The sequence below is a fragment of the Chiloscyllium plagiosum genome, chromosome 11 (assembly GCF_004010195.1).
Source record: "Chiloscyllium plagiosum isolate BGI_BamShark_2017 chromosome 11, ASM401019v2, whole genome shotgun sequence".
Lineage (NCBI taxonomy): Eukaryota > Metazoa > Chordata > Chondrichthyes > Orectolobiformes > Hemiscylliidae > Chiloscyllium > Chiloscyllium plagiosum.
In genome coordinates, this window is record NC_057720.1 from 83,153,202 (window position 1) to 83,175,455 (window position 22,254).

Sequence of the window (22,254 nt, forward strand, 5' to 3'; positions counted from 1 at the left end):
CCTGAAAAGCTAAGAGGCTTGCAACAGCAAGACAAGATGATGAAAGATATACACGTGGGTGCACACTCCGAAAAGGTGGCAGAGAATATTCCGGAGGGCTATTATCTTAAAGATAAATTCCTAAGCCAGAAATGGAGACCACGGCAGGTTAGTGCAGAGGAGAAATGGGCCAAAGTGCACCAGATTGTGTTGCCGGTAGCATACAGACTGGCGGTGATATGGTAGCACATGAACTACCTGTAGGAGGTCACCCAGGGGTATGAAAAACTCAGGATAAGGTACAAACACATTTTCATTGCCCTGGAATGCACAAGGATGTGGTTAACTTTTGCCTTACATGTTTTACATGCCAAATGGTAGGTAAGCTACAGGCGGTAATAAAACCAGCACCTTTGTTACCAATTCCCACATTTGAAGAACCTTTCACGTGGGTTATAATTGTGTAGGTCCCCTCCCAAGAACTAAAATTGGAAACCAGTACTTGTTAACCATAATGGATGTGTCTACCAGATTTCCTGAGGTAATTCCATCATGGAGTATCAAGGCAAAAAGGGTAGTAGAGGAGTTAGTAGCTTTCTTCACACGGTATGGGCTACCCAGAGAGATTCAGTCAGACTAAGGGTCAAACTTTACTGCTGGGTTTTAAAGGTGGTTATGGATAGCTTAGGTATACAGCACTTTAAATATTGACAATATTAAAAGCCAATGACACAATCTGATGTTTTGGGGGTATAAGACTGGGAAAGATTCAACAGTTGAGAGGAGAACTGCCAAAAAATCAACAGATGTAGGCTGCTGATCAGAACTGTCTGAGGGGTACCTGTCTAGAGGAGATGGTTTGTACAGAGAAAAAACATCCACACCAACCTGAAGAACAAATCTACAGAGGAAGATAAAGTGAAGATTCCACATCCAGCTGGTTTTGAAATTTGAATTTTTCAGTAAATCTTAATTGGGAGTTTTATCGGACTAGTATTATCAAAAGAAAGTAAAAGATAGTTTTTAGTTAATTATTCTCTGTTATACTTCAAGAAATAAATAATTTTTACTTTAAATAGTTTTTGGCCTCTCGAATTTTCACAGATTACTGCATGGGATAAATCTTTTCTGTGTTGCTGGTTTAAATTAAGCAGGAGGATTTACCCATATCATAGCATAACTTTATCTGTTAATGTGCATTTAAATATCAATCTTAATCAACTGTCTCACTCAATTCTCTATTGGGCTTTGTGTTTCTCCTTCACATTCTCTGAAGCCCAACACCACCCAAGGCTTTAATACTGATCCCTTATCTAGAAAGAATCTTGTAACAACCTATCACACTCCTCGAATGGATGTTTCACCGCATGCACTCTTCGCAATCCTCTCATTACCTTATATATTGTTCGTCCTCCCTCCAAATGCTTGACGCATTGAAATCAGGGCTCACCGAGCTTGGTAGATTAATTCTTGGTTTCAAAGTTTATAAATATTGTATAAGTACCTTCAATGACCTCAAAATACTTCCTAACTGCTACACAGGCAATGAACACTTTTGTGTTCATTGAAAACATGGCAGCCAGCAAAATCCAACAAACAGCAATAAAATAAATAGGCAGCTGAACTGTTTTAATGGTATCTGTTTACGGATAAATATAGGCCAGGAAGACAGGAAAGCTCCACTGGCTCTCTGAGGGAAAAAAAGGACTAGAAATGTTTTTACCCACCAGAGTGGACAGATGGAGCCTTGGTTTAGAATCCTATCTAAAAGGAGGACAGCACCCCCTCAGTACTGCACAGTGAGGTGTCATTATATGTACAAGTCTGAGTGGAGTTTGAATTTACAACCTTCTGACTCAAAAGGGGACGGCGTGTCCAGAATACCTGGGCTAATATTAGAAAAACAACTCTGATTACAATATTGGGATAATTATTGCTTTCAAAAAAAATTAAAACATATTAAAGATATAACAATAATAACTATCAATTTAATTTTCTACTAATTAAACTAGGAATTCAGGCCATGAGATAGCTCCATGGGTCCTGCTGTGATCGCCATAGGAGTTTTGTGGTGCGATTGTAGTGTCCTTACCTCTGGCCCAGCCCAACTTACTCCAGAGGTGTGCCCTAACATCTTTGAACAGGTTGGTTATAAATGCCTATAACTCCATGGATGCTCACAGTCCATATCTTGGACATAGACAGTTTTCCTCAGTCCTCAAAGTTTGGTGGAATTTGCAGGTTGAAGATTTAGACCATAAGACATAGGAGTGGAAGTAAGACCATTCGGCCCATCAGGTTCACGCTGCCATTTAATCATGGCTGATGGGCATTTCAATGCCACTTACCCACACTCTCCCTGCAGCCCTTAATCCCTTGTGAGATCAAGAATTTATCAATTTCTGCGCTTCGTGGCATTGAATTCCACAGGCCCACCATTCTTTGGCTGAAGAAATGTCTCCTCATTTCTGTTCTAAATTGACCCCCTCTAATTTTAAGGCTGTGCCCACGGGTCCTAGTCTCCCCACCTAACGGAAACAAATTCCCAGCATCCACCCTTTCTAAGCCATGCATTATAACTTTTTATTAGATCTGCCTTCAACCTTCTAAACTCTAATGAATACAATCCCAGGATCCTCAGCCGGTATTCGTATGTTAGGCCTACCAGTCCAGGGATCATCCGTGTGAATCTCCGTTGGACATGCTCCAGTACTGGTATGTCCTTCCTGAGGTATGGGCCCCAAAGTTGGACACAGCATTCTAAACAGGGCCTAACTAGAGCTTTATAAAGTCTCAGAAGCACATCGCTGCTTTTATATTCCAACCCTCTTGAGATAAGTGACAACGTTACATTTGCTTTCTTAATCATGGACTCAATCTGCAAGTTAACTTTTAAAGAATCCTGGACTAGCACTCCCAGATCCCTTTGTACTTTGAAAATAGTCCTTGCCTGTATTCTTTTTTCCAAAGTGCAAGACCTTGCACTTGCTCATGTTGAATTTTATCAGCGATTTTCCTGGACCGCTCTCCTAAACTGTCTAAATCTTTCTGCAGCCTCCTGACCTCCTCAGTACTACCTGCCTGTCCACCTAACTTCATATCATCGGCAAACTTCACCAGAATGACCCCAGTCCTTCCATCCAGATCATTATGTGAACAGCTGAGGCCCCAACACTGAACCCTGTGGGATACCATTTGTTGCTAGCTGTCATTCCGAAAAAGAACCTTTTAACCCAACTGTCTGCCTTCTTTCAGACAGCCAATCCCCAATCCATGCCAGTAGCTCACCTTTAACACCATGGGCCCTCACACCTTACTCAGCAGCCTCCCGTAGGGCAACTTAACAAAGGCGTCTTGGAAGTCTAGATAGATAACATCCACTGGGTTTTCCTGGTCTAACCTACTTGTTACCTCTTCAAAGATTTGTAAAGGTAAATACACAAATCAATGACAGCCTTTCTTTGGCTGCAAATTTTCACATTTGTTTTTATGTGCATGGGTATCGATGGTTCAACCAGCATTTCTTGCGCATCCAAGTATCAACCATGTTGCTGTGGGTCTCAAGTCACATGCAGGACAGACCAGATAAGGACGGCAGATTTCCTTCCCTCAAGGGCACTAGTGAACCGGATAATTGTTATGACAATTGACAGCAGTTTCATATCGCCATTAGGCTTACTTTTTATCCCAAATTTTTACTTATTCAAATTTCACCATCTGATGTGGTGTGATTTGTACCCAAGTGCCAGGAGTATTAGCCTGGAACTCTGGTTTACCACAGCCAGTGACATCACTGCCATGCTATCCCATCCCCATGTGCAATAAATAAATAGGAAACAAAATATTCCCTAAAATTTGAAAACTGAAAACACGTTGTTAATGCATGATCTTCTAAATAAATTGCAAATCTACACGCAATTTCTATTTTTAATTTAAAATGTAATTAACTTCAAGCAGTTGTTTATTTCAAAATTTGGAATAGATCATTTTGTTGCAAGAAGTGAGCGTTAACAATCTTTGGAGTTCTGAAAGCCAAGCTTGGCCTTGGCCAATCAGCACTTTCTAATTTACCTCATCTTCGTTTTCATCCTATTCAATTCATCAGCAATTGAAAGTGTTCAGACAGTGGTTCAAGTTAAGGTCAAACATGAATTGGAGGAATAAAGTACAGTAAAGTCAAATTATTGGAAAAATATATGTACGTATACACATATATAAAAGCAAATCTCTGCATTGAATTAAACTATTTCTTCCAGAAATTAAGCTCCTTCAATGTGTTTGAAGTTATAGAGCCATGTCAAAGGTTAATTCCAGCCTCGCAAAAAAACAATGGCAGTTTCTTTTCACTGTTTCTTTTAGTTATAGATAGCACCCCTTGTGGCCTGACCCTTCCATATGCACAGAGCACTGAAGATTACCATTAACAGTGTTTTAAAAGTTGCCTTTCTCTACCTAAAGTAAATGATTGTCAATGTTTCCTCCAGACAACCAAAATGCAAACTTTCAATGAGCTGGTTAACTTGGCTGAGTGATGATTTGAAACTGCCATCTGGTCAACCTAATGTTTCATCATTTTCTGAGTCTATTTCAATTTGATACATTTCTGCAGGAGCTCTAACGGTCAGCAAACAGAAATGATTCCTCTAATAGTTGAAACCAGCATCCTGTAAGTGCTCTATTTTATCCCACACTTATGTAACTTAAAAAAGGAACATTGCAATCCACACGGAAAGCCACACATCCCTGCATATCCCTGAAATCCGCCTTTACTACAAAAGGATCCTTTGTTTACAAAAGAAAACCATAATGCAAAGGGATTACATGAAAAGAGTAAAAATTTATTTGTTGAAATGCTTTGAAAAATTGAAATACACCATCAGAAGACACTGTGACCCTTTTCTATGCAGAGAATAACAAACACTTGTGAAGCTGAAATATCAGTCTCAAAAACGAAGAAGTGATACTAGTTTGTACATTATCCACAATTAGCACATCTGTTCAGCAGTATCAACATTTGGAATCCGTTGATGTTTCAGTCCCCCTCAATACATAATCAGCCTTCTGGTGCTGAAAGCAAATATAATCTTCTCTGCTGAAAAAGAATCTTTTGATTTTGATTCAAATTTTGGGACTGGAATGTTTTGCCAATCTTCTTAGGATCACAGATAAGGTGTGTGCGTGTATGTGGGTTGCTGGCAGGCTGGCAGTGGGGTTCAGGCTTGATTTGGTCTCCAGTACATGGAATTCATCATCTAAACTCTGTGGAGCAACAATGCTGTTTATCAGCTGATTGTATTTGAGGCCAGTGCACAATTACCGACCAGTTACATAAAGCAGAACTGTTAATATTCATTTTTTGAATGCGTGTGTACTTGAACTCATCAGGAAGATAACCACAGAGTACACTTTCCTTGTGGGCTTGTACTTCAGAATATATTCAGGACCATCAGATTAATGATTGGACACAACATACATGCTATCAGTTAGACAGCATTAGGTCAGTGTGCACGTTATGGTACACTTAAAGGAATGGTTCACAGAAACTTTCCCAATAAAACTAGTAAAACAAAGATAATAATGTAGCTAATGATAAGGTTGGGACACTTATTCGGATCCATTCAATGAAGCATCAAAATCTGTTTTCAGATGAACTATGCCAACACTGGGAAAATAAATTATTGTAACTAATTAGTGACAGTCAACCATATTGAAAAAATTTGAACATCTTAGAGTTTATATTGCAACATCGAAAGTATGAGTGTGCAGAGAAAATAGACATTCCTTGATCTCTGATTTTAACCACTGAGAACTTCATAAATCTGTTGTTCCATCATATAGCCTTGAGCCATCATATAGGATGCTTCACCAATGGGGATTGCAGTCAGTATGGGACACCAAAGACGATATTCACTTTAATTAAGCCAAGTAATGCACAGGGCAGCACACAGGAATGGAACTAGACAACCAGGTCAAAGTCATCTCTCTGAGGAGGAATAAGACAAAAAGTAAAATTAATGCACCCTTCCAAATTAATATATCAATCAACAAAAGTACATTTCAAAGATATTCCGGTTTTAATCAAAAGCATATATAACATTTTTGATTCCATCATATAAAAAAAGTGAAGATATCGGAAATACACGAGAGGAGTCTAATGCTTTTGGTACATCCCTTCTCCAGAAGCAGAAAACTAAACACCATCTTCCTAGAATATTAACCTGCCACCACTCCTTGCCCCTTGTTAAAAATCTCTTTCATCATTCCTTAAGTCTTGATTTTGCTCAGTAATCAGTTAACACCTTTCAGGATGTGGTCAGTATGTTTATATTGGTTAAATGCTGTATAAATTAAATTTCCAAGGATCAACCTTTCTCTTTTTACCTCCATCTGCTTTTAGCCCCGGTTTTATTACAGAAAGTAGTAGTGTTTATATAATACTACCATGGCCTCAGAAATCCAAAACATCCATTAACTACCATTTTAAGTGAAGTTAATGTTGTTACGTAGACAAAGGTAACAGCCCATAATGCTGACAGGAAAGTCTCACGTACAGAAAATAATGACAGGTTAAGTTTACATTAGAAATACATTTGTGGGATGTGGATATTGTGGGAATATAGTACAGCCCATCTCTAATTTCCTGAGAAGACGGTAGCAGTCAGCTAATGATCACTTAAGAACCTTATATACATGGAATGCAATTATTTTACCTACAGACAGAATGATAAAGAGCCTGATTGGTAAAATAGTGCAGGTAGGCTTTCAGCTTGAGCGAGTCCCCTCCATCCCTCATGACCATCAGCTGTCCATAACCATGTCACAAATGGCACTTACTCCCAGGATAGATGATCAGTCACAGGAATGATGGAAGTGGTTCAGTGGGGGTGTTATTTTGGTAGCAGACACTGTCTCCATTGATCTTTCCTAACCCAGGATGCTGCAGTAGGAAGCCCACGAGCAGCCCATCAGCTGCCAGATTTCTGGGAGATAATTCAGACTCTCTCTTCATGACAGTCCACAAGTTTCTTTCCTAAAAACTCTCCTGATTTCAGATTTAGTCTGAAAATGTTCTGGAGAAAACAGGTGTGGGCTGTCTTCTTTAATGACTGGAATCCATGCACTGTCATTGGATATACAGTGCCATTAGGGAGGGAGTGCCCAAGACAGAAATGAATACAACTTGCAAGGAACGTTACTCTGGTAGTGCTTCCATGAGTCTTCTGTCTTTGTCCTTCTAAGTGATGGAGATTGCTGCTTTGTAAAATGCTGTGGTGAGCTGCTACAGTGCATTTTACAATTGTGCCTTGTAGATGGTGGACTAACCTTAGGCAGATCCTCCCTACTGACGCAAGGCAGAAATAAATCCAAAAGGGAAAAAAGCAGGTGATAAATTTAAATAATTTAAGAACATAATTCTTACCTCCTCATTGTACTCCTTTACGTGCTGTTTGATTTTCGATGAGTCCACCCAGGTTATGTAGTCTTCCGTATTTCTGTGGGTTTGGTACAAAAATGGCCACTTTTAACACAGATACTCAAATTATTTGGACTACCATGTACTAAAGTTGATAAGTGCACACTCCCTTATCTGCTATGACCAGTATTTCCAGTTTCACCTTGATCCACATGCTGACATGTTTACGCTGCCAGGCATGTTCACCAACAGAAAGGAGAAAACGATGTGTCCCACAGGCTGACCCACCCAATTTCTCAAAGTAAAACTGGTTTTGAAGCAACTTGATATTTCCTAATCTAAGACAGACCAAATTCAAACCTAAAGCAGCCATAATCCAAGGCACTGCACCGAAGCATTATAAAATATAACACTAAACCACATAAGATATTAGGACAGATACAATGACGCAGTGGTTAGGATCCTCACTGCACCAGGGACCCAAGCAGACTTAATGGGCTGTTTGGCCTCTTTCTGTACTGTAGGAATGCTATGATTCTATTAATAAAAGACAGGACAGCCTATGGTCAAGTAGATTGTTGTCACACTTATTATTCAGCCTGTTCCTACTAACATTCTTTGGGCAGGGTGGGTAAAGGAGCTAGTTATGCCTGCACCCAATGCAATACTGATATAAAAGCCAGTCTGGCTGGCAGGTTTCTCCGGTTCCCTTAATTTTGCTTACAATAATGATCCTTATAGTGATAGCGAAGCTCTGCATTTGGTTGTTGATATTTAGAAACCCACTGCAATGTGTTTTATAATAATATCAGCTGTTATTAGAACTTGGCAATTAAATGAAAAGTAAAGTAAAAAAGTAAAATCTGAGACACAAATGATGGTAATTCTACTATATCCACCCACAAAATGATATGATTCAGTTTGTCTTCCAACAGAGTTTGCATTCAAATCACAAGGGTAATTGTTATAAAGTAGAGTAAATCCTCTATGAACCAACATCCGCACTCTCACAGGTGCTACAAATGGAATAGGATGGCACGGGATCATTAGTTACCTCCAAGTACAGTATGTTTTAAAGGGAAAGAAATTCTGTTCAACCTGTTAATGTACCCCAAATATTAAACATCTGAAAAAACTAGACAAAGAACGGAAGCCAGCATTCAAAATAATGTCAAAGTTGGAAAAAAGGGAACAAAGACACCTTAACAGCCAGAATACAGAGAAAAAAATACAATGCAATATCAAACAGAAATGCTTAAAAAAACTCAGTCTGTCAAGAGAGAAAAACACAGTTAGTATTTCAGATCAATGACTTTTCATCAAAACGCTGAACAGATATCCAGTAGTTTCGTTCATTTTCAGATCTCCAGCATTTGCAGTATTTTGTTTTTGTAGGCATCATATAACTGCTTATGACAGGCGAATATAGATGACTGGATTTATACCTCTACATTGGAATGGTGCATGCCAGATACAAATGCAGTACTTGTTTTTCAGCAAACATGGTCTTCAGGTACACAGGATTTTCTGCATAGATTTGGCATCGCCATGGCACATTTCAATCACAAAGATAAAGCAAAATAAGGGCATGAAGTTATCCGCCAATGTGTAAATTATAGATTTTCCAAGGGCTAGTGTATTATTTAGTTATCCTTCCCCAGCAAACGATGGTCCAGAGTTTCCATTTGAGAACATAAAGGACCATTTTTTTCCTCTACTTCTCCCCTGATTTGGTCTCCCTCTATCTATCATCTTTGCATCAGATGCATTCATCCTTCAGGATCAGAGTAAACATGCGCCAACTCTCAAACCCAACGCGCCAGAGTACAATGAATCAAACATTATGAGAAGTGAAGGTTAAACATGGTTTTATCTGTGAATATCTTACTGCTTGTAGAACTCATTTCCCACCACTAGGAGGGGACACTCCCTTTGCAATGAAGTTCTTCATAATGTGAAAGTACATTTGCACATGGCTGACATAAAACAGAATAATGTCTTCAAAATGTTTTAGCCATTTTTGTCACATGAGAACCCGTGGGTGTGGGACCAGCTCAAGTTTTGACCTGGGGACCCAATCATAATATTGTTTCAAGGTTGGTTAGGCACTCTCAAAATGAGTGCTGTCAGCATGTTTAATTGTACAAAAAAAATTTAAAATTTAGCAACAGTTTAGTACGTCACATTTGAGAATGAACTCATTTTTATTCTTTTCCAGAAAACAAAACATCTTTTTAAAAAATCCCACCCCAATCTCCTTTCAGTTTATGGTCCTCCATGTCTTCAGCTATGAAAGCCATGACTGGCCCATGCTTCATAGCTCTGTGACACCCATTTGACTATCTCTAGGAGGCAATGAGATGACAATACACACTTTCGATTTTCCCTCCACACAAGGTTAAGTTGTGACCTCTGCAGAGAGTCTGGTTGCACTGTGCAACTTAAAGTGAATCACAGAATTGTTACTGCACAGTTCGGCTCATCATGTCTCCACTAGTTCCCCAAAGGACAATCTAACCAAGTGTCATTCTTCCTATTTTTTACCCATTACACTGCATGATGTTTATTTTCAAATTACTACCTAAATCCCTTTTACATCTTGATTAAATCTACCTCTACCACGCTTTCAGGCAGTGTAATCCAGACTCTAACTACTTGCTGTATGAAATTTTCTCAAAATATTATTTTTGCTTCTTCTACTCATTGTTTTAAATCTATGGCCTTTTATGAGTGGAACATATTCCACCTATCTACTTTGTCATAAACTCTCATGATTGTGAATACTAATGGAGTCATACAGCAGGGAAACAGACCCTTCGGTCCAACTCTTCCATGTCGATCAGGTTTCCCAAACTAAATTAGTCCCATTTGCCTGTGTTTGGCCCATATCCTTCCTATTCATGTACCTGTCCAAATGTCTTTTAAAAATTGCAACTTACCACTTCCTTTGGAAGTTCATTCCACATTCACAGTACCCTGTGTGTGAAAAGTTGTCCCTCCATTTCCTTTTAAATCTTTTTCCTCTCACTGTAAAAAATATGCCCTCCAGACTTGAGCCCCCCTACACAGGGAAGAGACCTTTGCAATTCACCTTATCCATGCCCCTAGTGATTTTATAAACCTCTATAAGGTCACCCCCCCTCAACCACCCACCCTGTCAACGTCACACCCTGTCCAGCCTCTCCTTATAACTCAAATCTTCCATTCCCGGCAACATGCTGGCACATCTTCTCTGCTGAAAATGTGTTGCTGGAAAAGCGCAGCAGGTCAGGCAGCATCCAGGGAACAGGAGAATCGATGTTTCGGGCTCTGCACCATTTCCAATTTAATAATATCCTTCCTACAGCAGGGCAACCAGAACTGTACACAACGCAAAAGTGGCCTCGTCAACATCCTGTGCAGCATAACATCCTTACTCCTACACTCAAGGCTCTGACCAATGAAGGCAAGTGTGCCAAATGCCTTCTTCACCACCCGGTCTACCTCTGACACCACTTTCAAGGAACTATGTACCTGAACCTCCTAGGTCTCTCTGTTTGACAACAGTCCCCAGAATCCTACCATTAAATATGTAAGTCCTGCCCCTGTTTGCCTTTATCTAAATTGGACTCTATCTGCCACTTCTCAGCTCATTGGCCCAAGTGATCAAGATCCCAATGTACTCTTAGATAACCTTCTTCACTGTCTGCTATACCACTAATGTTTGCACTATCCATAAACATATTGTCATGCTTCCTATATTCTCATCTAAATTTTTTATAAAAATGACAAACAACTGTGGACCCAGTACCAATCCTAGGGGCACACTACTGGTCACAGACTTCCAGTCTGAAAACAACCCTCCACTACCACCCTCTGTCTTCTACCATCAAGCCAATTTTTATTCAATTGGCTAGCTCCCCCTGGATCTCATGTGATCTAACTTTACTAAATAGTCTACCATGCGGAACCTTGTCAAGATGCTAAAGTCCATGCAGACAACATCGACAGCTCTGCCCTCATCTATCTTCTTAGTTATGTCCTCAAAAAACTCTAAGTCATGCTGACGTTCCATAATCAGTCCTTGCCTCTCTAAATGTAATTCCTGTCTCTCAGAAACTCCTCCAACAACTTGCCCACCATTGACATCAGACTCACTGGCCTGTAGTTCTCAAGCTTTCTCTTGTAGTCTTTCTGAAATAAAGGCACAATGTTAGCCACCCTCCAGACTTCTGGCACCTCACCAGTGGCTGTAGATGATACAAATAACTCTGCTAGGGGCCCTGCAATTTCTTCCCTAGCTTCCCTCAATGTCCCGAGATGCACTTGATCTGGTGCTGGAGATTTATCTAATTTTATGCATTTATTTTTAAACATTTATTTCAATCTGATCTCCCCTTATACTTCACTTGTCCGAAGTTACTCCAATCAATATTCATGACTGAAATTCCTCAACACAAACCATTCTTTTATCCTCTCTCAACCTCTTCAAATCTGCACAAGAGAGACTTGGCATGGCATAGAGTCAGAGATATACAGCATGGAAACAGCCCTTCGGTCCAACCCGTCCATGCCGGCCTGATATCCCAACCCAATCTAGTCCCACCCACCAGCATCCAGCCCATATCCCTCCAAACCCTTCCTTGAATGTTGACCAATCAAAACTCATATCAACTCCGACCTGGTCAGGCAAATATTCCACACCCCATATATGTTGAAGGAGAGATGCTGGAATATGTTGACCACATCACATTCCTTGGCAGGTACCTCGCTCTCTGGAGGTCAATGTTGACCAGGCAATCCAACACTGATTTGCAATGCCAGTTTGGCCTTTTACAAAATATTGTCGTGAATATTTGACAAAAACCTCCTTACGTCAACAACAGTCCTAGTTTACAGAGCGATTTTCATCACCATTCTCCTGTAATGCACCGAGATGTGGACTGTGCAACAGCAACTCATTAGAGTTAGAGAAATTCTGTCTGCAATGTACCGTCACATTCTCCAGATTCAATGGTAGGACCACTGAACAAACACTAGTGTCCTTCTTGAAGATCTAAAAGCATTCAGGCAAAACTGTTATAGGTCCAAGTGGCTAAACAGCATTTGCCTCTTCAGGTCCTGTTTTCCCAAATTTCAAACAGCCAGCATTCCAAGGGAGGATAAATACAAGGAGGAGAAAGTATAACTGCAGATGCTGGAGATCAGAGCTGAAAAATGTGTTGCTGGAAAAGCGCAGCAGGTCAGGCAGCATCAAAGGAGTAGGAGAATCGACGTTTCAGGCATAAGCCCTTCTTCAGGAATGAGGAAGGTGTGGCAAGCAGGCTAAGATAAAAGGTAGGGAGGAGGGACTTGGGGGAGGGGCATTGGGAATGCGATTGGTGGAAGGAGGTTAAGGTGAGTGTGATAAGCCAGAGAGGGGTTGGGGGGCGGAGAGGTCGGGAAGAAGATTGCAGGTCAAGAAGGCGGTGCTGAGTCCGAGGGTTGGGACTGAGAAAAGGTGGGGTGAGGGGAAATGAGCAAGCTGGAGAAATCTGCATTCATCCCCTCTGGTTGGAGGGTTCCTAAGCGGAAGATGAGGCGCTCTTCCTCCAGGTGTCGTGTTGCCATGGTCTGGCGATGGAGGAGGCCAAGGACCTGCATGTCCTTGGTGGAGTGGGAGGGGGAGTTAAAGTGTTCAGCCACAGGGTGGTTGGGTTGGTTGGTGCGGGTGTCCCAGAGGTGTTCTCTGAAACGCTCCGCAAGTAGGCGGCCTGTCCGCCATGTAAATGAGGCCATATCGAGTGCAGTGGATGCAGTAAATGATGTGTGTGGAGGCGCAGGTGAACTTGTGACGGATATGGAAGGATCCCTTGGGGCCTTGGAGGGAAGTGAGGGGGGAGGTGTGGGAACAAGTTTTGCATTTCTTGCGGTTGCAGGGGAAGGTGCCGGGAGTGGAGGTTGGGTTGGTGGGGGTGTGGACCTGACGAGGGAATCGCCCCCAATGTGGTTTCCTATACATTGGGGAGACAGGCAACCTATTCCTGAGGAAGAGCTTATGCCCGAAATGTCGATTCTCCTGCTCCTTTGATGCTGCCTGACCTGCTGTGCTTGTCCAGCAACACATTTTTCAGCGAGGATAAATACAATGCTACAAAGACACACTGAAGCTCAATGAAGTGTGACCGTATTATCATTAATGACAGGGAGGAGTTTGCTACCAACTATTCAAAATGGTGATCACAATCAAGCTGCATTATATCTTCAGTTGAAACATCATAATGATGAGGTAGAACCGCAGCAGACAAGTAAATGTGAGGTAGAACTGCACCAGACATGTAAAGGCAGAAACTTCTGCTTTCCAGTTCCCTCCACATCATGGGACACACTGCCCCACTTGACCAAAAATCTACAGGTCAAGAATCAGTCTGTTCAGTCATACACACACACACACACACACACACACAAAACGCAGTAGAAACTCAAGATCCTGCGTAAATGCCAATACCAAATCAAGGGTCCACCCACAATTCATCAGCACAGTACAAAGCAACCAGCAAAAGTGAAAAGAAATATTCAAAAACAGGAATTTGTGGAGAAACTCAGCAGGTCCGGAAGCATCTGGGAAGAGAAAACTAGGATAATGTTTCAAATCCTGTAACCCTTCTTCAGAAGAAATATCACCACCCAAGGAAATCAGCATCTGACGTTTCCTCTAAACTATGTAGGGGCATGGCTACTCAGAGATCCTGCACTTGCCAGTCAGCGTGCCAATGCCTCAGAGGTCCACACAGCAGAAAAGAAAATTAAGTGGATTGCAGATGGTAATGCAATGGTGGCCATGTCAAAATCTTTAGAAAGTTATAAATAATGCTCCCAGTCACTGAATGAAGCTGGGATTTCATTTGGGTCTGAAATTTTCATCCTGATCTTTATCCTACATGCCACAAATGTTCATGCACTTCATGGATTAAAATACTGTAAATTTGGCAGGGAGAGGCAGGAAGAGGGTTAAGTGTGAGCTTCACATTTTTGTGCGACATCTGATCTACTACATGGGCTTTAGCCCCTAAGCAGCCTCCTTCAGCTGGAAGGGTAAATTAGCGCTCTACTGACTACTGCTCAGCTCAAAACAATAGGTTCTTCTATACTCAGGGAGCCAGAGGGAAGTTTTGCTGTGGGAAACTGCAGTTTGTACCAGACACTGAAACTTAAAACAAATTGGATAAAATGTTGAGGACTACTGGGGCTTGAGCCCAGGGTCTACAGTCAGTAAACCTGGAAAATTGTACTCTGGATTTTATTCATGCAGGACCAATCGGAGGGGGGTTGTAAGTCTACACAAAATACAGGTACTGGAAATGCTCTGCAGAATAGCAACGCTGCGTGATTGGGAGAAAATCGTAGTGACTGAGTGATTAAACACTTTTTCATTTGCATCCAAGACCTGGGTTCATGTCCTATGCAGATCTCAGAATACAACTTTCTTCTGCTTATTGGCTAGAGTGATGCTGTAAGAAATGAGTGTAGACGACTATTGCATATGGGCCATACCGTGAAAGTGATGGAAACAGGCAACTAGAATCATTGAATCCCTACATTGTGGAAACAGGCCATTCAGCCCAACAAGTCCACATTGACTCTCCGAAGACCCATTTCCCTACCATATTACTCTATATTTACCCCTGACTAATGCATCTAACCTACACATCCTTGAACGCTATGGGCAATTTAGCACAGCCAATTCAGCTAACCTGCACATCTTTTTTTGTGACTGTGGGAGGAAACCGGAGCACCTGGAGGAAATCCACGCAGACACGGGGAGAATGTCTGTGTGGAGTTTGAACATTCGCCTGAGGCTGGAATCAAACCCGGCTCCCTGGGGCTGTGAGGCAGCAGTGCTAACCACTGAGCCACCGTGCCACTTAGAAAGGCCAAACAATGGAGGAAAGAGAAAAAAATCTCAAAATGCAATTAAACCCAAGATCCCAGGTAAATGGGTCAACCCATAATTAATCAGCACAGTATAAAACAACCAGCAAATAATGAAAAGAAATATTCAAAAACAGAAATTGCTGGAGAAACTCAGCAGGCCTGGGGAGAGAAAACAGGGACAACGTTTCAAATTCTGTGACCCTTCTTCAGATGAAATATCACCACCCAAGGAAATCAGCATCTGATGTTTTCTCGAAACTGTGCAGGAGCATGGCTACTCAGAGATGCCAAAACTCACCAGTCAGCGTGCCAATGCCACCCACAGATGTCAGAGGTCCACACAGTGGAAAAGAAAAATAAGGGAAATGCTTAAATGCTCTGCTAAAGCTGGAAATCTCTGAACTAGCTTTGGTTTTCTATAAACATGCTATAATTCACCTTGCTGTGCATGATTATTACACCGGGTGCCTAAAGTCAACTGCATTCCAATTCCGCAACCTCAACTTGGATAACCTTGAGAAAAATACCCTAAGCACAAGTCATGTCACAACCACTATGTTGCATCAAGTATTTCCATCTCCAATATTCTTTCCCTCTTCAAAATCCTTGAAAGTGGTGTCAGCTCTCAAATACATTCCCAAGTTTGCCATTATTTCAAGCTGGTTTCTGACATTTTCCCCTCCATAAATCTAAGGTCAGCCAAAACTCTGCTAACTATCTATTAATTTACACCAACTCCCATTCCCCTGCAGGAGTGTTTGAGTATGTAAGAGTATGTGTATGTGAGTGTATACTGACATTGCATGGTGGTATTTTGATTAATTTTGTTTCTCTTATCCCATGTGATCAACACTTAACATATGTGCATTCTTTCTTCTCCGATGCTTAAACTCAAGCCTGTGTGTTTACAAATCTGTTCCACTTCACTGAATTCCTTGGGAGTTTTCTACAAAAACAGGCTCCTTGCTTTTCAATGATTCTGTTCTTTTTCACATCACACCATCCCACATCCACAGTTTCTCCCTCCCAATACAAGCAGAGAGGGGAGGAAGGAGATGGAAACAAGCTGCAGCCCATAGGTACAAACAGCAGGAAGTTGACCTACACTGCAGATCCATCACCATCAAAAATATAAAAGGCAGAGTTATACTTCCAAAGTGGTTTTGGAACCTTGTTTAAAACTCAGGAGCTTCTGCATATTTCAAAGTTCTGGCATTCAGATTGATCTTTTGAGGCAACCATCCTGTCCAATGTTAACTCATTACTGCATTCGCCCTGAACAGTTGTATATTTTGCATTTCTGACCAGGAGGAACACCAAAGGAAAAAAGTGTGGGGTTGGGAATGCGAAGGTAAATTGGATTGTCTCCAAAAGTAAAAGTATAATTCATGCATTGAAATGTGGCTCTGCACCCAGACAAAAATCTAGCTGAAAGATTTTGTGATGAGCAAGACTTTTGTCACAGCAACAGAAATGACGTCACTTTTTCCTTCCGAGTATCTATATACGAACAGAAATTTTTGTGGGTTCCTTCATCATTAAAAAGGTTTCTTAGAAGCAGTGTTACATCCTTCCACCGCGATACCACAAAGTGTAACTAACTAGAGTTACTGCATTCTACCAAATACTCCCTTCCTGTCAGGCCTGCACAGCATTGCAAATTCTTGGCCAGAAATCACACAATTACAGTGTCATAAGGACTGATAAATGACAGTACTTAATAGATTGTGACACACATGGAATAGACTGTATTGCTGCAACAAAGTCGCCAAAAATTCTAAATTGGGGCAGTTGGTCTTTCTTTACTCTTCAGTAGGTTTCTGCTTTAAGTAGAAGTGACAGCAACAGGAACAATACTAACACTTGGCTCCCTGCAAACAGGTGTCTGTGAAGGAATCCTTCTGCAATTTACATCCTGGTACTACAGCAGATAAGGACTGAAAACAGATAAATCAAGAAAAGAAAGAGAGAAGGGAAACAGGAATGACTGCTGGCATTAGACTTACATAAATGGTCTTCTATATTTCAAGTCAAATTGAAGTTGCTAATTGTATTCAGTGACAGGAAGACATGCACAAGAAGCTGTAAACAAAAGAGATGGAACACAGTATCCCGATGGCTTGCTAATATATGGAAATATTAATAAAGTCTCAACTATTTTCCATCATACTTGAGTCTACAGAATGTGAGTATAAAAGGCAACTGTGCAGTTGAGCTTACATTTCCTTCTCTGGTTTATTTCTTTCCTCATTTGAGGGTGTTAACTCATGTTATAGACTTTTTTTTTGGCTAACAGCTGCCTGCCTGTACTGACCCTGTTGATCTTTTTTCATGTTTGATCATAGACAAAGACTAAAAGAGTAGGAAGCATCACTGACCAAGTTAATAACCTGGATGATTTCTCTTCCTCTACTTGCTCCGCATTCCCCACCCCAGTCAAAGCAGGTCAAATTGGGTGGAATGCTCCATTGCTGAAATCAGACTAGAAATCAAAGTGATAACTGCCCAGATCTGTACAGTTGAGTCACTTAGGATCAGTTTCCATGTTGTACGACTCTTCAGTCCAACGAGTCCATGCCAACCATGTTCCCAAATTAAACTAGCCCCACTTGCCTACACGTGGCCTACATCCCTCCAAACCTTTCCTATTTATGTACTTAACCAAATGCCTTTTAAACCTTGTAATTGGACCACTCAGTACAATAAAGGAATGCCTCGTGTGCTTTTCAAATCTTTCTCCGCTCACCTTAAACATATGCTTCCTAGTTTTGAACTCTCCCACCTGAGGGAAAAGACGCTTGCCAGTTTATCTATGCCCCTCATAATTTTATAAACATTAATAAAGGCCCCCTGCAACCGCCCATGCTCAGTGAAAAAAGTCCCAGTCTGTCCAGTTTATTTTCATATTTCAAACTCTGAATTCCCTGCAACAACTTGATGAACCTTTTTGAATCTTCTCCAGTTTAATAATATCCTTCCTAAAATAGGGCAACTAGAACTGTGCACAACAATCCAGAAGAGGCCTCACCAATATCGTGTATAACCTCAACACAACAGCCCAACTGCTATACTCAAAGGTCTGAGCAACGAAGGGAAGCATACTAAACACCTTAACCATGCTGTCTACTTGTGACGCAAATTTCAAAGAATTATGTACCTGAACCCCTAGGTCTCTTGGTTCTACAACACTCCCCAGGGCCCTACCATTAATTGTATAAGTCTTGTCCTTGTTTGCATTACCAAAATGCAATACCTCACTTTTATTCAAATTAAAATCCATCTACCACGCCTCGACTCATTGACCAAATTGATCAAGATGTCTTTGTAATCTTAAATAGCCTTTTTCACAGTCCACTATGCCACCAATTTTGGTGTCGTCTGCAAAACTTATTAACCATGCCTCCTATATTCTCATCCAAATCATTTACATAAATGACAAACAAAAGTGGACCCAGTATTGATCCCTGTGGAACACCACTGGTCACAAAGCCTCCAGTCTGAAAAATAATCCTCCACCTCTGACTCCCACCATAAAGCCTATTTTGTATCCAATTGGCAAGCTCACCCTGAATCCCATGTGCTCTAACTTTACTAATTAATCTGCCATGAAGAAGCTTGTCAAAGGCTTTACTAAAACCCAAGTAAACATGTTACATTTAAAGCCCAAACTTAATGCCACCTTAGAACAACTACTCAATTTAGTCTCTCTCCTTTCCCGGTCTTTGCAACCTTTCTGATGTGAAGCATAATGGGCCTTTGGCATTTCAACTTAGCGTCTTCATTTTCATTTTGTATTGAGAAAGGAAAAGTCCATTAAATCCGAAAATGCACTTGTAAAGGAAACAGTGATCAGGACAGTGATCTTCCACAAGGGTAGGATGCAGACTTTACAACCCTGTTTTCCCCAGCCAACTGCAGTAAAAATTAACTACAGTAGAATCAAATCTAGGATTCAAAGAATTCAAACTTAATGGGGCTGCCAAAATTAGTGGTTACAGTATATGCACAAATGTATAATTTATTTGGAATTACATTAACTTATCGTGATATAAAATGGAATCTATTTTAGATATGTTATATTTGTTCACAAGATAGGGACATTGATAGTTACCTCATTATTTGTTAACCATCCTCAACTGTCAATGAGTTTATTAGGTGTCATCTAGGGACCCTTGTTGAGTTACTGCAGCACATCTTGGAAATGTTCACATTGCTGCGAGTGTGCTCCAGTGGTGGAGGTAATGAATGCTAATGGTGGTAGGCAGGGTGAGAAATCAGCTGGCTGTGGTCTTGGTCGGTGTTGAACTTCTTATTGCTGGAGCTGTATTCACCAAGGCATGTGGAGAGTCTTCAAACACACTGCTGACCTGTGTCTAATCGATGATGGACAGGCTTGGCAAAGTCATGCGGGGAGTCAGGCGGTGAAACACTCGCTGCAGAATTCCTAGCCTCTAACTTGCTCTTGTAGCCACAGAATTTCTTTGACTGATTTCAGTTTCCAGTCAATGCTAACTCTGCAGTGTGAATAGTGTGGGATTCAGCGATGGTCATTGCCTGGCAATTGTGAATTTGATGTAACTTGTAAATTATCAGGCCTGAAACCTTGCTGTGTATTGACACAAATGGCTTCGGTGTGGAGAAGTCATAATACTGCTGAACATTGCAAACTGATCTCAGATAGCCCCACTTCTGACATTAAGACAGATGGAAGGACACTGATGAAGCAGCTGAGAGAGGTTCACGATTAGGACAGCAGTATCTTAGGAATGAGAACCTTCAATAACTATAACCATCTGCATTTCTGCTCAATATGACTGTAACTAGTGGAGGGATTCCCATCGGCTCAGTTTTGCTAGCTTCCTTAATTTCAAGGGGAGTCATGTTCAACTCACCTCTGGAGCTCAGCTCTTTCATCCATTTTTAGATCAAGTCTTCAATGAGGTCAGGAGTTGAGTGGCCATTGCAGAGTCCAAACTGGGCATCAGTGAGCAGGTTATTGCTAAGTGCTGCTTAAAACTACTGTCAAAGACTGCTTCTTTCACTTTACCCACGCTCAACAGCAGACTGATAAGGTAGTATTTGGTTAGAGTTTTCTTGCTTTTTGTGGACCGGACCAACCTGGGGAATTTTCCATCTTTCCAGGTAGATGCTGGTATTGGAATAGCTTGGCTGGCTGTGTGGTTATTTTTGAAGCCACCCCTCTTCAGTATTACTGCGAGGATGTTGTCAGGGGCCCATGGTCTTTGTAATATCTAGTGCCTTCAGTTGTTTCTTGATATCACATGCAGTGAATTAAATTGGCTAAGATCTAGCATCTATGATGCTGGAGACCTCAGGAGAAGCTCCAGATGGATTATCCATTCGATTACCAATTCTAGATGAAGACATTTCAGTGAGCGAGCAGTAATTTCCACCAGCATTAATACGAGGAAGATCAAAGTCATCATCCTTGTCCCTTGACTATTCCCATTTGCTATCAACTGACTTCAATCTCCTTCTTTCTGTTATGAAGACTTCAAAATTAAACATCCTTTGAGGACTTGAGTTTTGAAAGACTGGAAAACTGAATTTCTTTCACGTCCTGTGTGGAATTTGTGAAATTTTATAGAAGGTGCCAACAAAAGGTCATGTTGGAACATTTGGAAAAAAGTGCTACTGGGAAATTCCATAATTGCTTGGATGCATGTCTTAGAAATCAACTGCCTAGGTTTAATGGCTGTCTTGTTTGAACTGTTTTGCTTGAAGAGTGTTTGGTTTTCAAAGAGGAAAAACCCGAAGAAGAATCGTGCTCAGCTCATCTCGCCATTTCTCAAACACCATTTTCCGTACCCGGTGAGAAATCCAATTGTCCTTGTGTATGCATCCAGAATACTTCTCCATACTGTGCTTCCTAAGCAAGCTCTGTCTGCCAAGGTTCCAGAGACAACTGCACATGTCCAGTGATCTGTCTGCATGTGCCAGAGTAACAGCCGCCTGAACAGTCCCTATGGCTAGTTCTTGAAGACTAAAGGGATGATTGGCTTAAAGTGTTTTATTTCTCCAAACTGAAGCTCTGCGGAGAGATTTATATTTTTTCCTTTACCTGGTGTGTTGTAATTTCATATTGCATTGGAATTATTTTGTTTTATAATAGATCAATACTTCTGTGCTCATTTAAAAAAATCTCATTGATAGACCTTTTTATTCTATGTATACTATTGTGAAAACTTTGCGCGGCCATTTTGGCAACTAGGTAAAATAATTCTATTCATAGTGTAACCCATGGAGTAGCAGCATTAGAGAGAAACATTGCATTCCTCCCATCTCAGTCTTAACATTGGCCACTATCCCAGAATGAACCAGACTTTGAAAAATTCTATTTAATAGCAAGTTGAATTAACAGCTCCTACTCCTGTTATTATGAAATTTCCTTAGCAAAGCCCATCTCTTCCCCAACCTCATTCCATGTGTTGTAGAAATACTCTGTCTTTGTCAAATCCAAGTTTAATCACTCCAATGCTGTACCTAGCCTCCCATCCTTCACCCCCTGTAATCTTCAGGTGACCCAAGATTCCTTTTGGTACCATACCAAGCCACAATTCCCCAAATACCTTGTGTCAGTTGACCAGGGAAGCACAATGCTGACAAAGATATACATAATAAATGGTAGCATCCTGAGGCGTACTGGAGCAGAAAGACAGCATTTTACCAGCAAAGGTGGTTAAGAAGGATATTTTTGTTTATTAACTAAGATATTAGTTTAGAAGAGCAGGACAATTATGAACTGTATAAAAAAGTGCTCTGACTACAGTGAGAGTACAGTGAGAGCAGTAGAGGCTCTCACATTGCAGGATCAGTGATCACACTAGAGAAGGTGCACTGGAGGTTCACAAAAATATTGCCAATACTGGAAAACTTTACATCTGTTGTTGGAAAGGATTCAGAAAGGATTATAAGAGAAAGGATTTATAATCATCTAGCAAGTAACA

At 41.0% G+C, this 22,254-nt stretch overlaps 1 protein-coding gene across 1 annotated transcript in view; it reads right to left on the reverse strand.

Annotated features, from left to right (window-relative positions):
- Positions 1-4,796: 4,796 nt before the first annotated feature.
- Positions 4,797-22,254, reverse strand: part of imp3 (IMP U3 small nucleolar ribonucleoprotein 3) — a 267,578-nt gene continuing 250,120 nt past the window's right edge. The window contains exons 6-7 of the mRNA XM_043699953.1: positions 7,400-7,472; positions 4,797-5,962 (exon numbers count right to left, since the gene is read on the reverse strand). Of these exons, the coding sequence (XP_043555888.1) occupies positions 5,936-5,962; positions 7,400-7,472 (100 nt within the window). The 3' untranslated portion in view covers positions 4,797-5,935. The remainder of the gene's footprint in view (positions 5,963-7,399; positions 7,473-22,254) is intronic.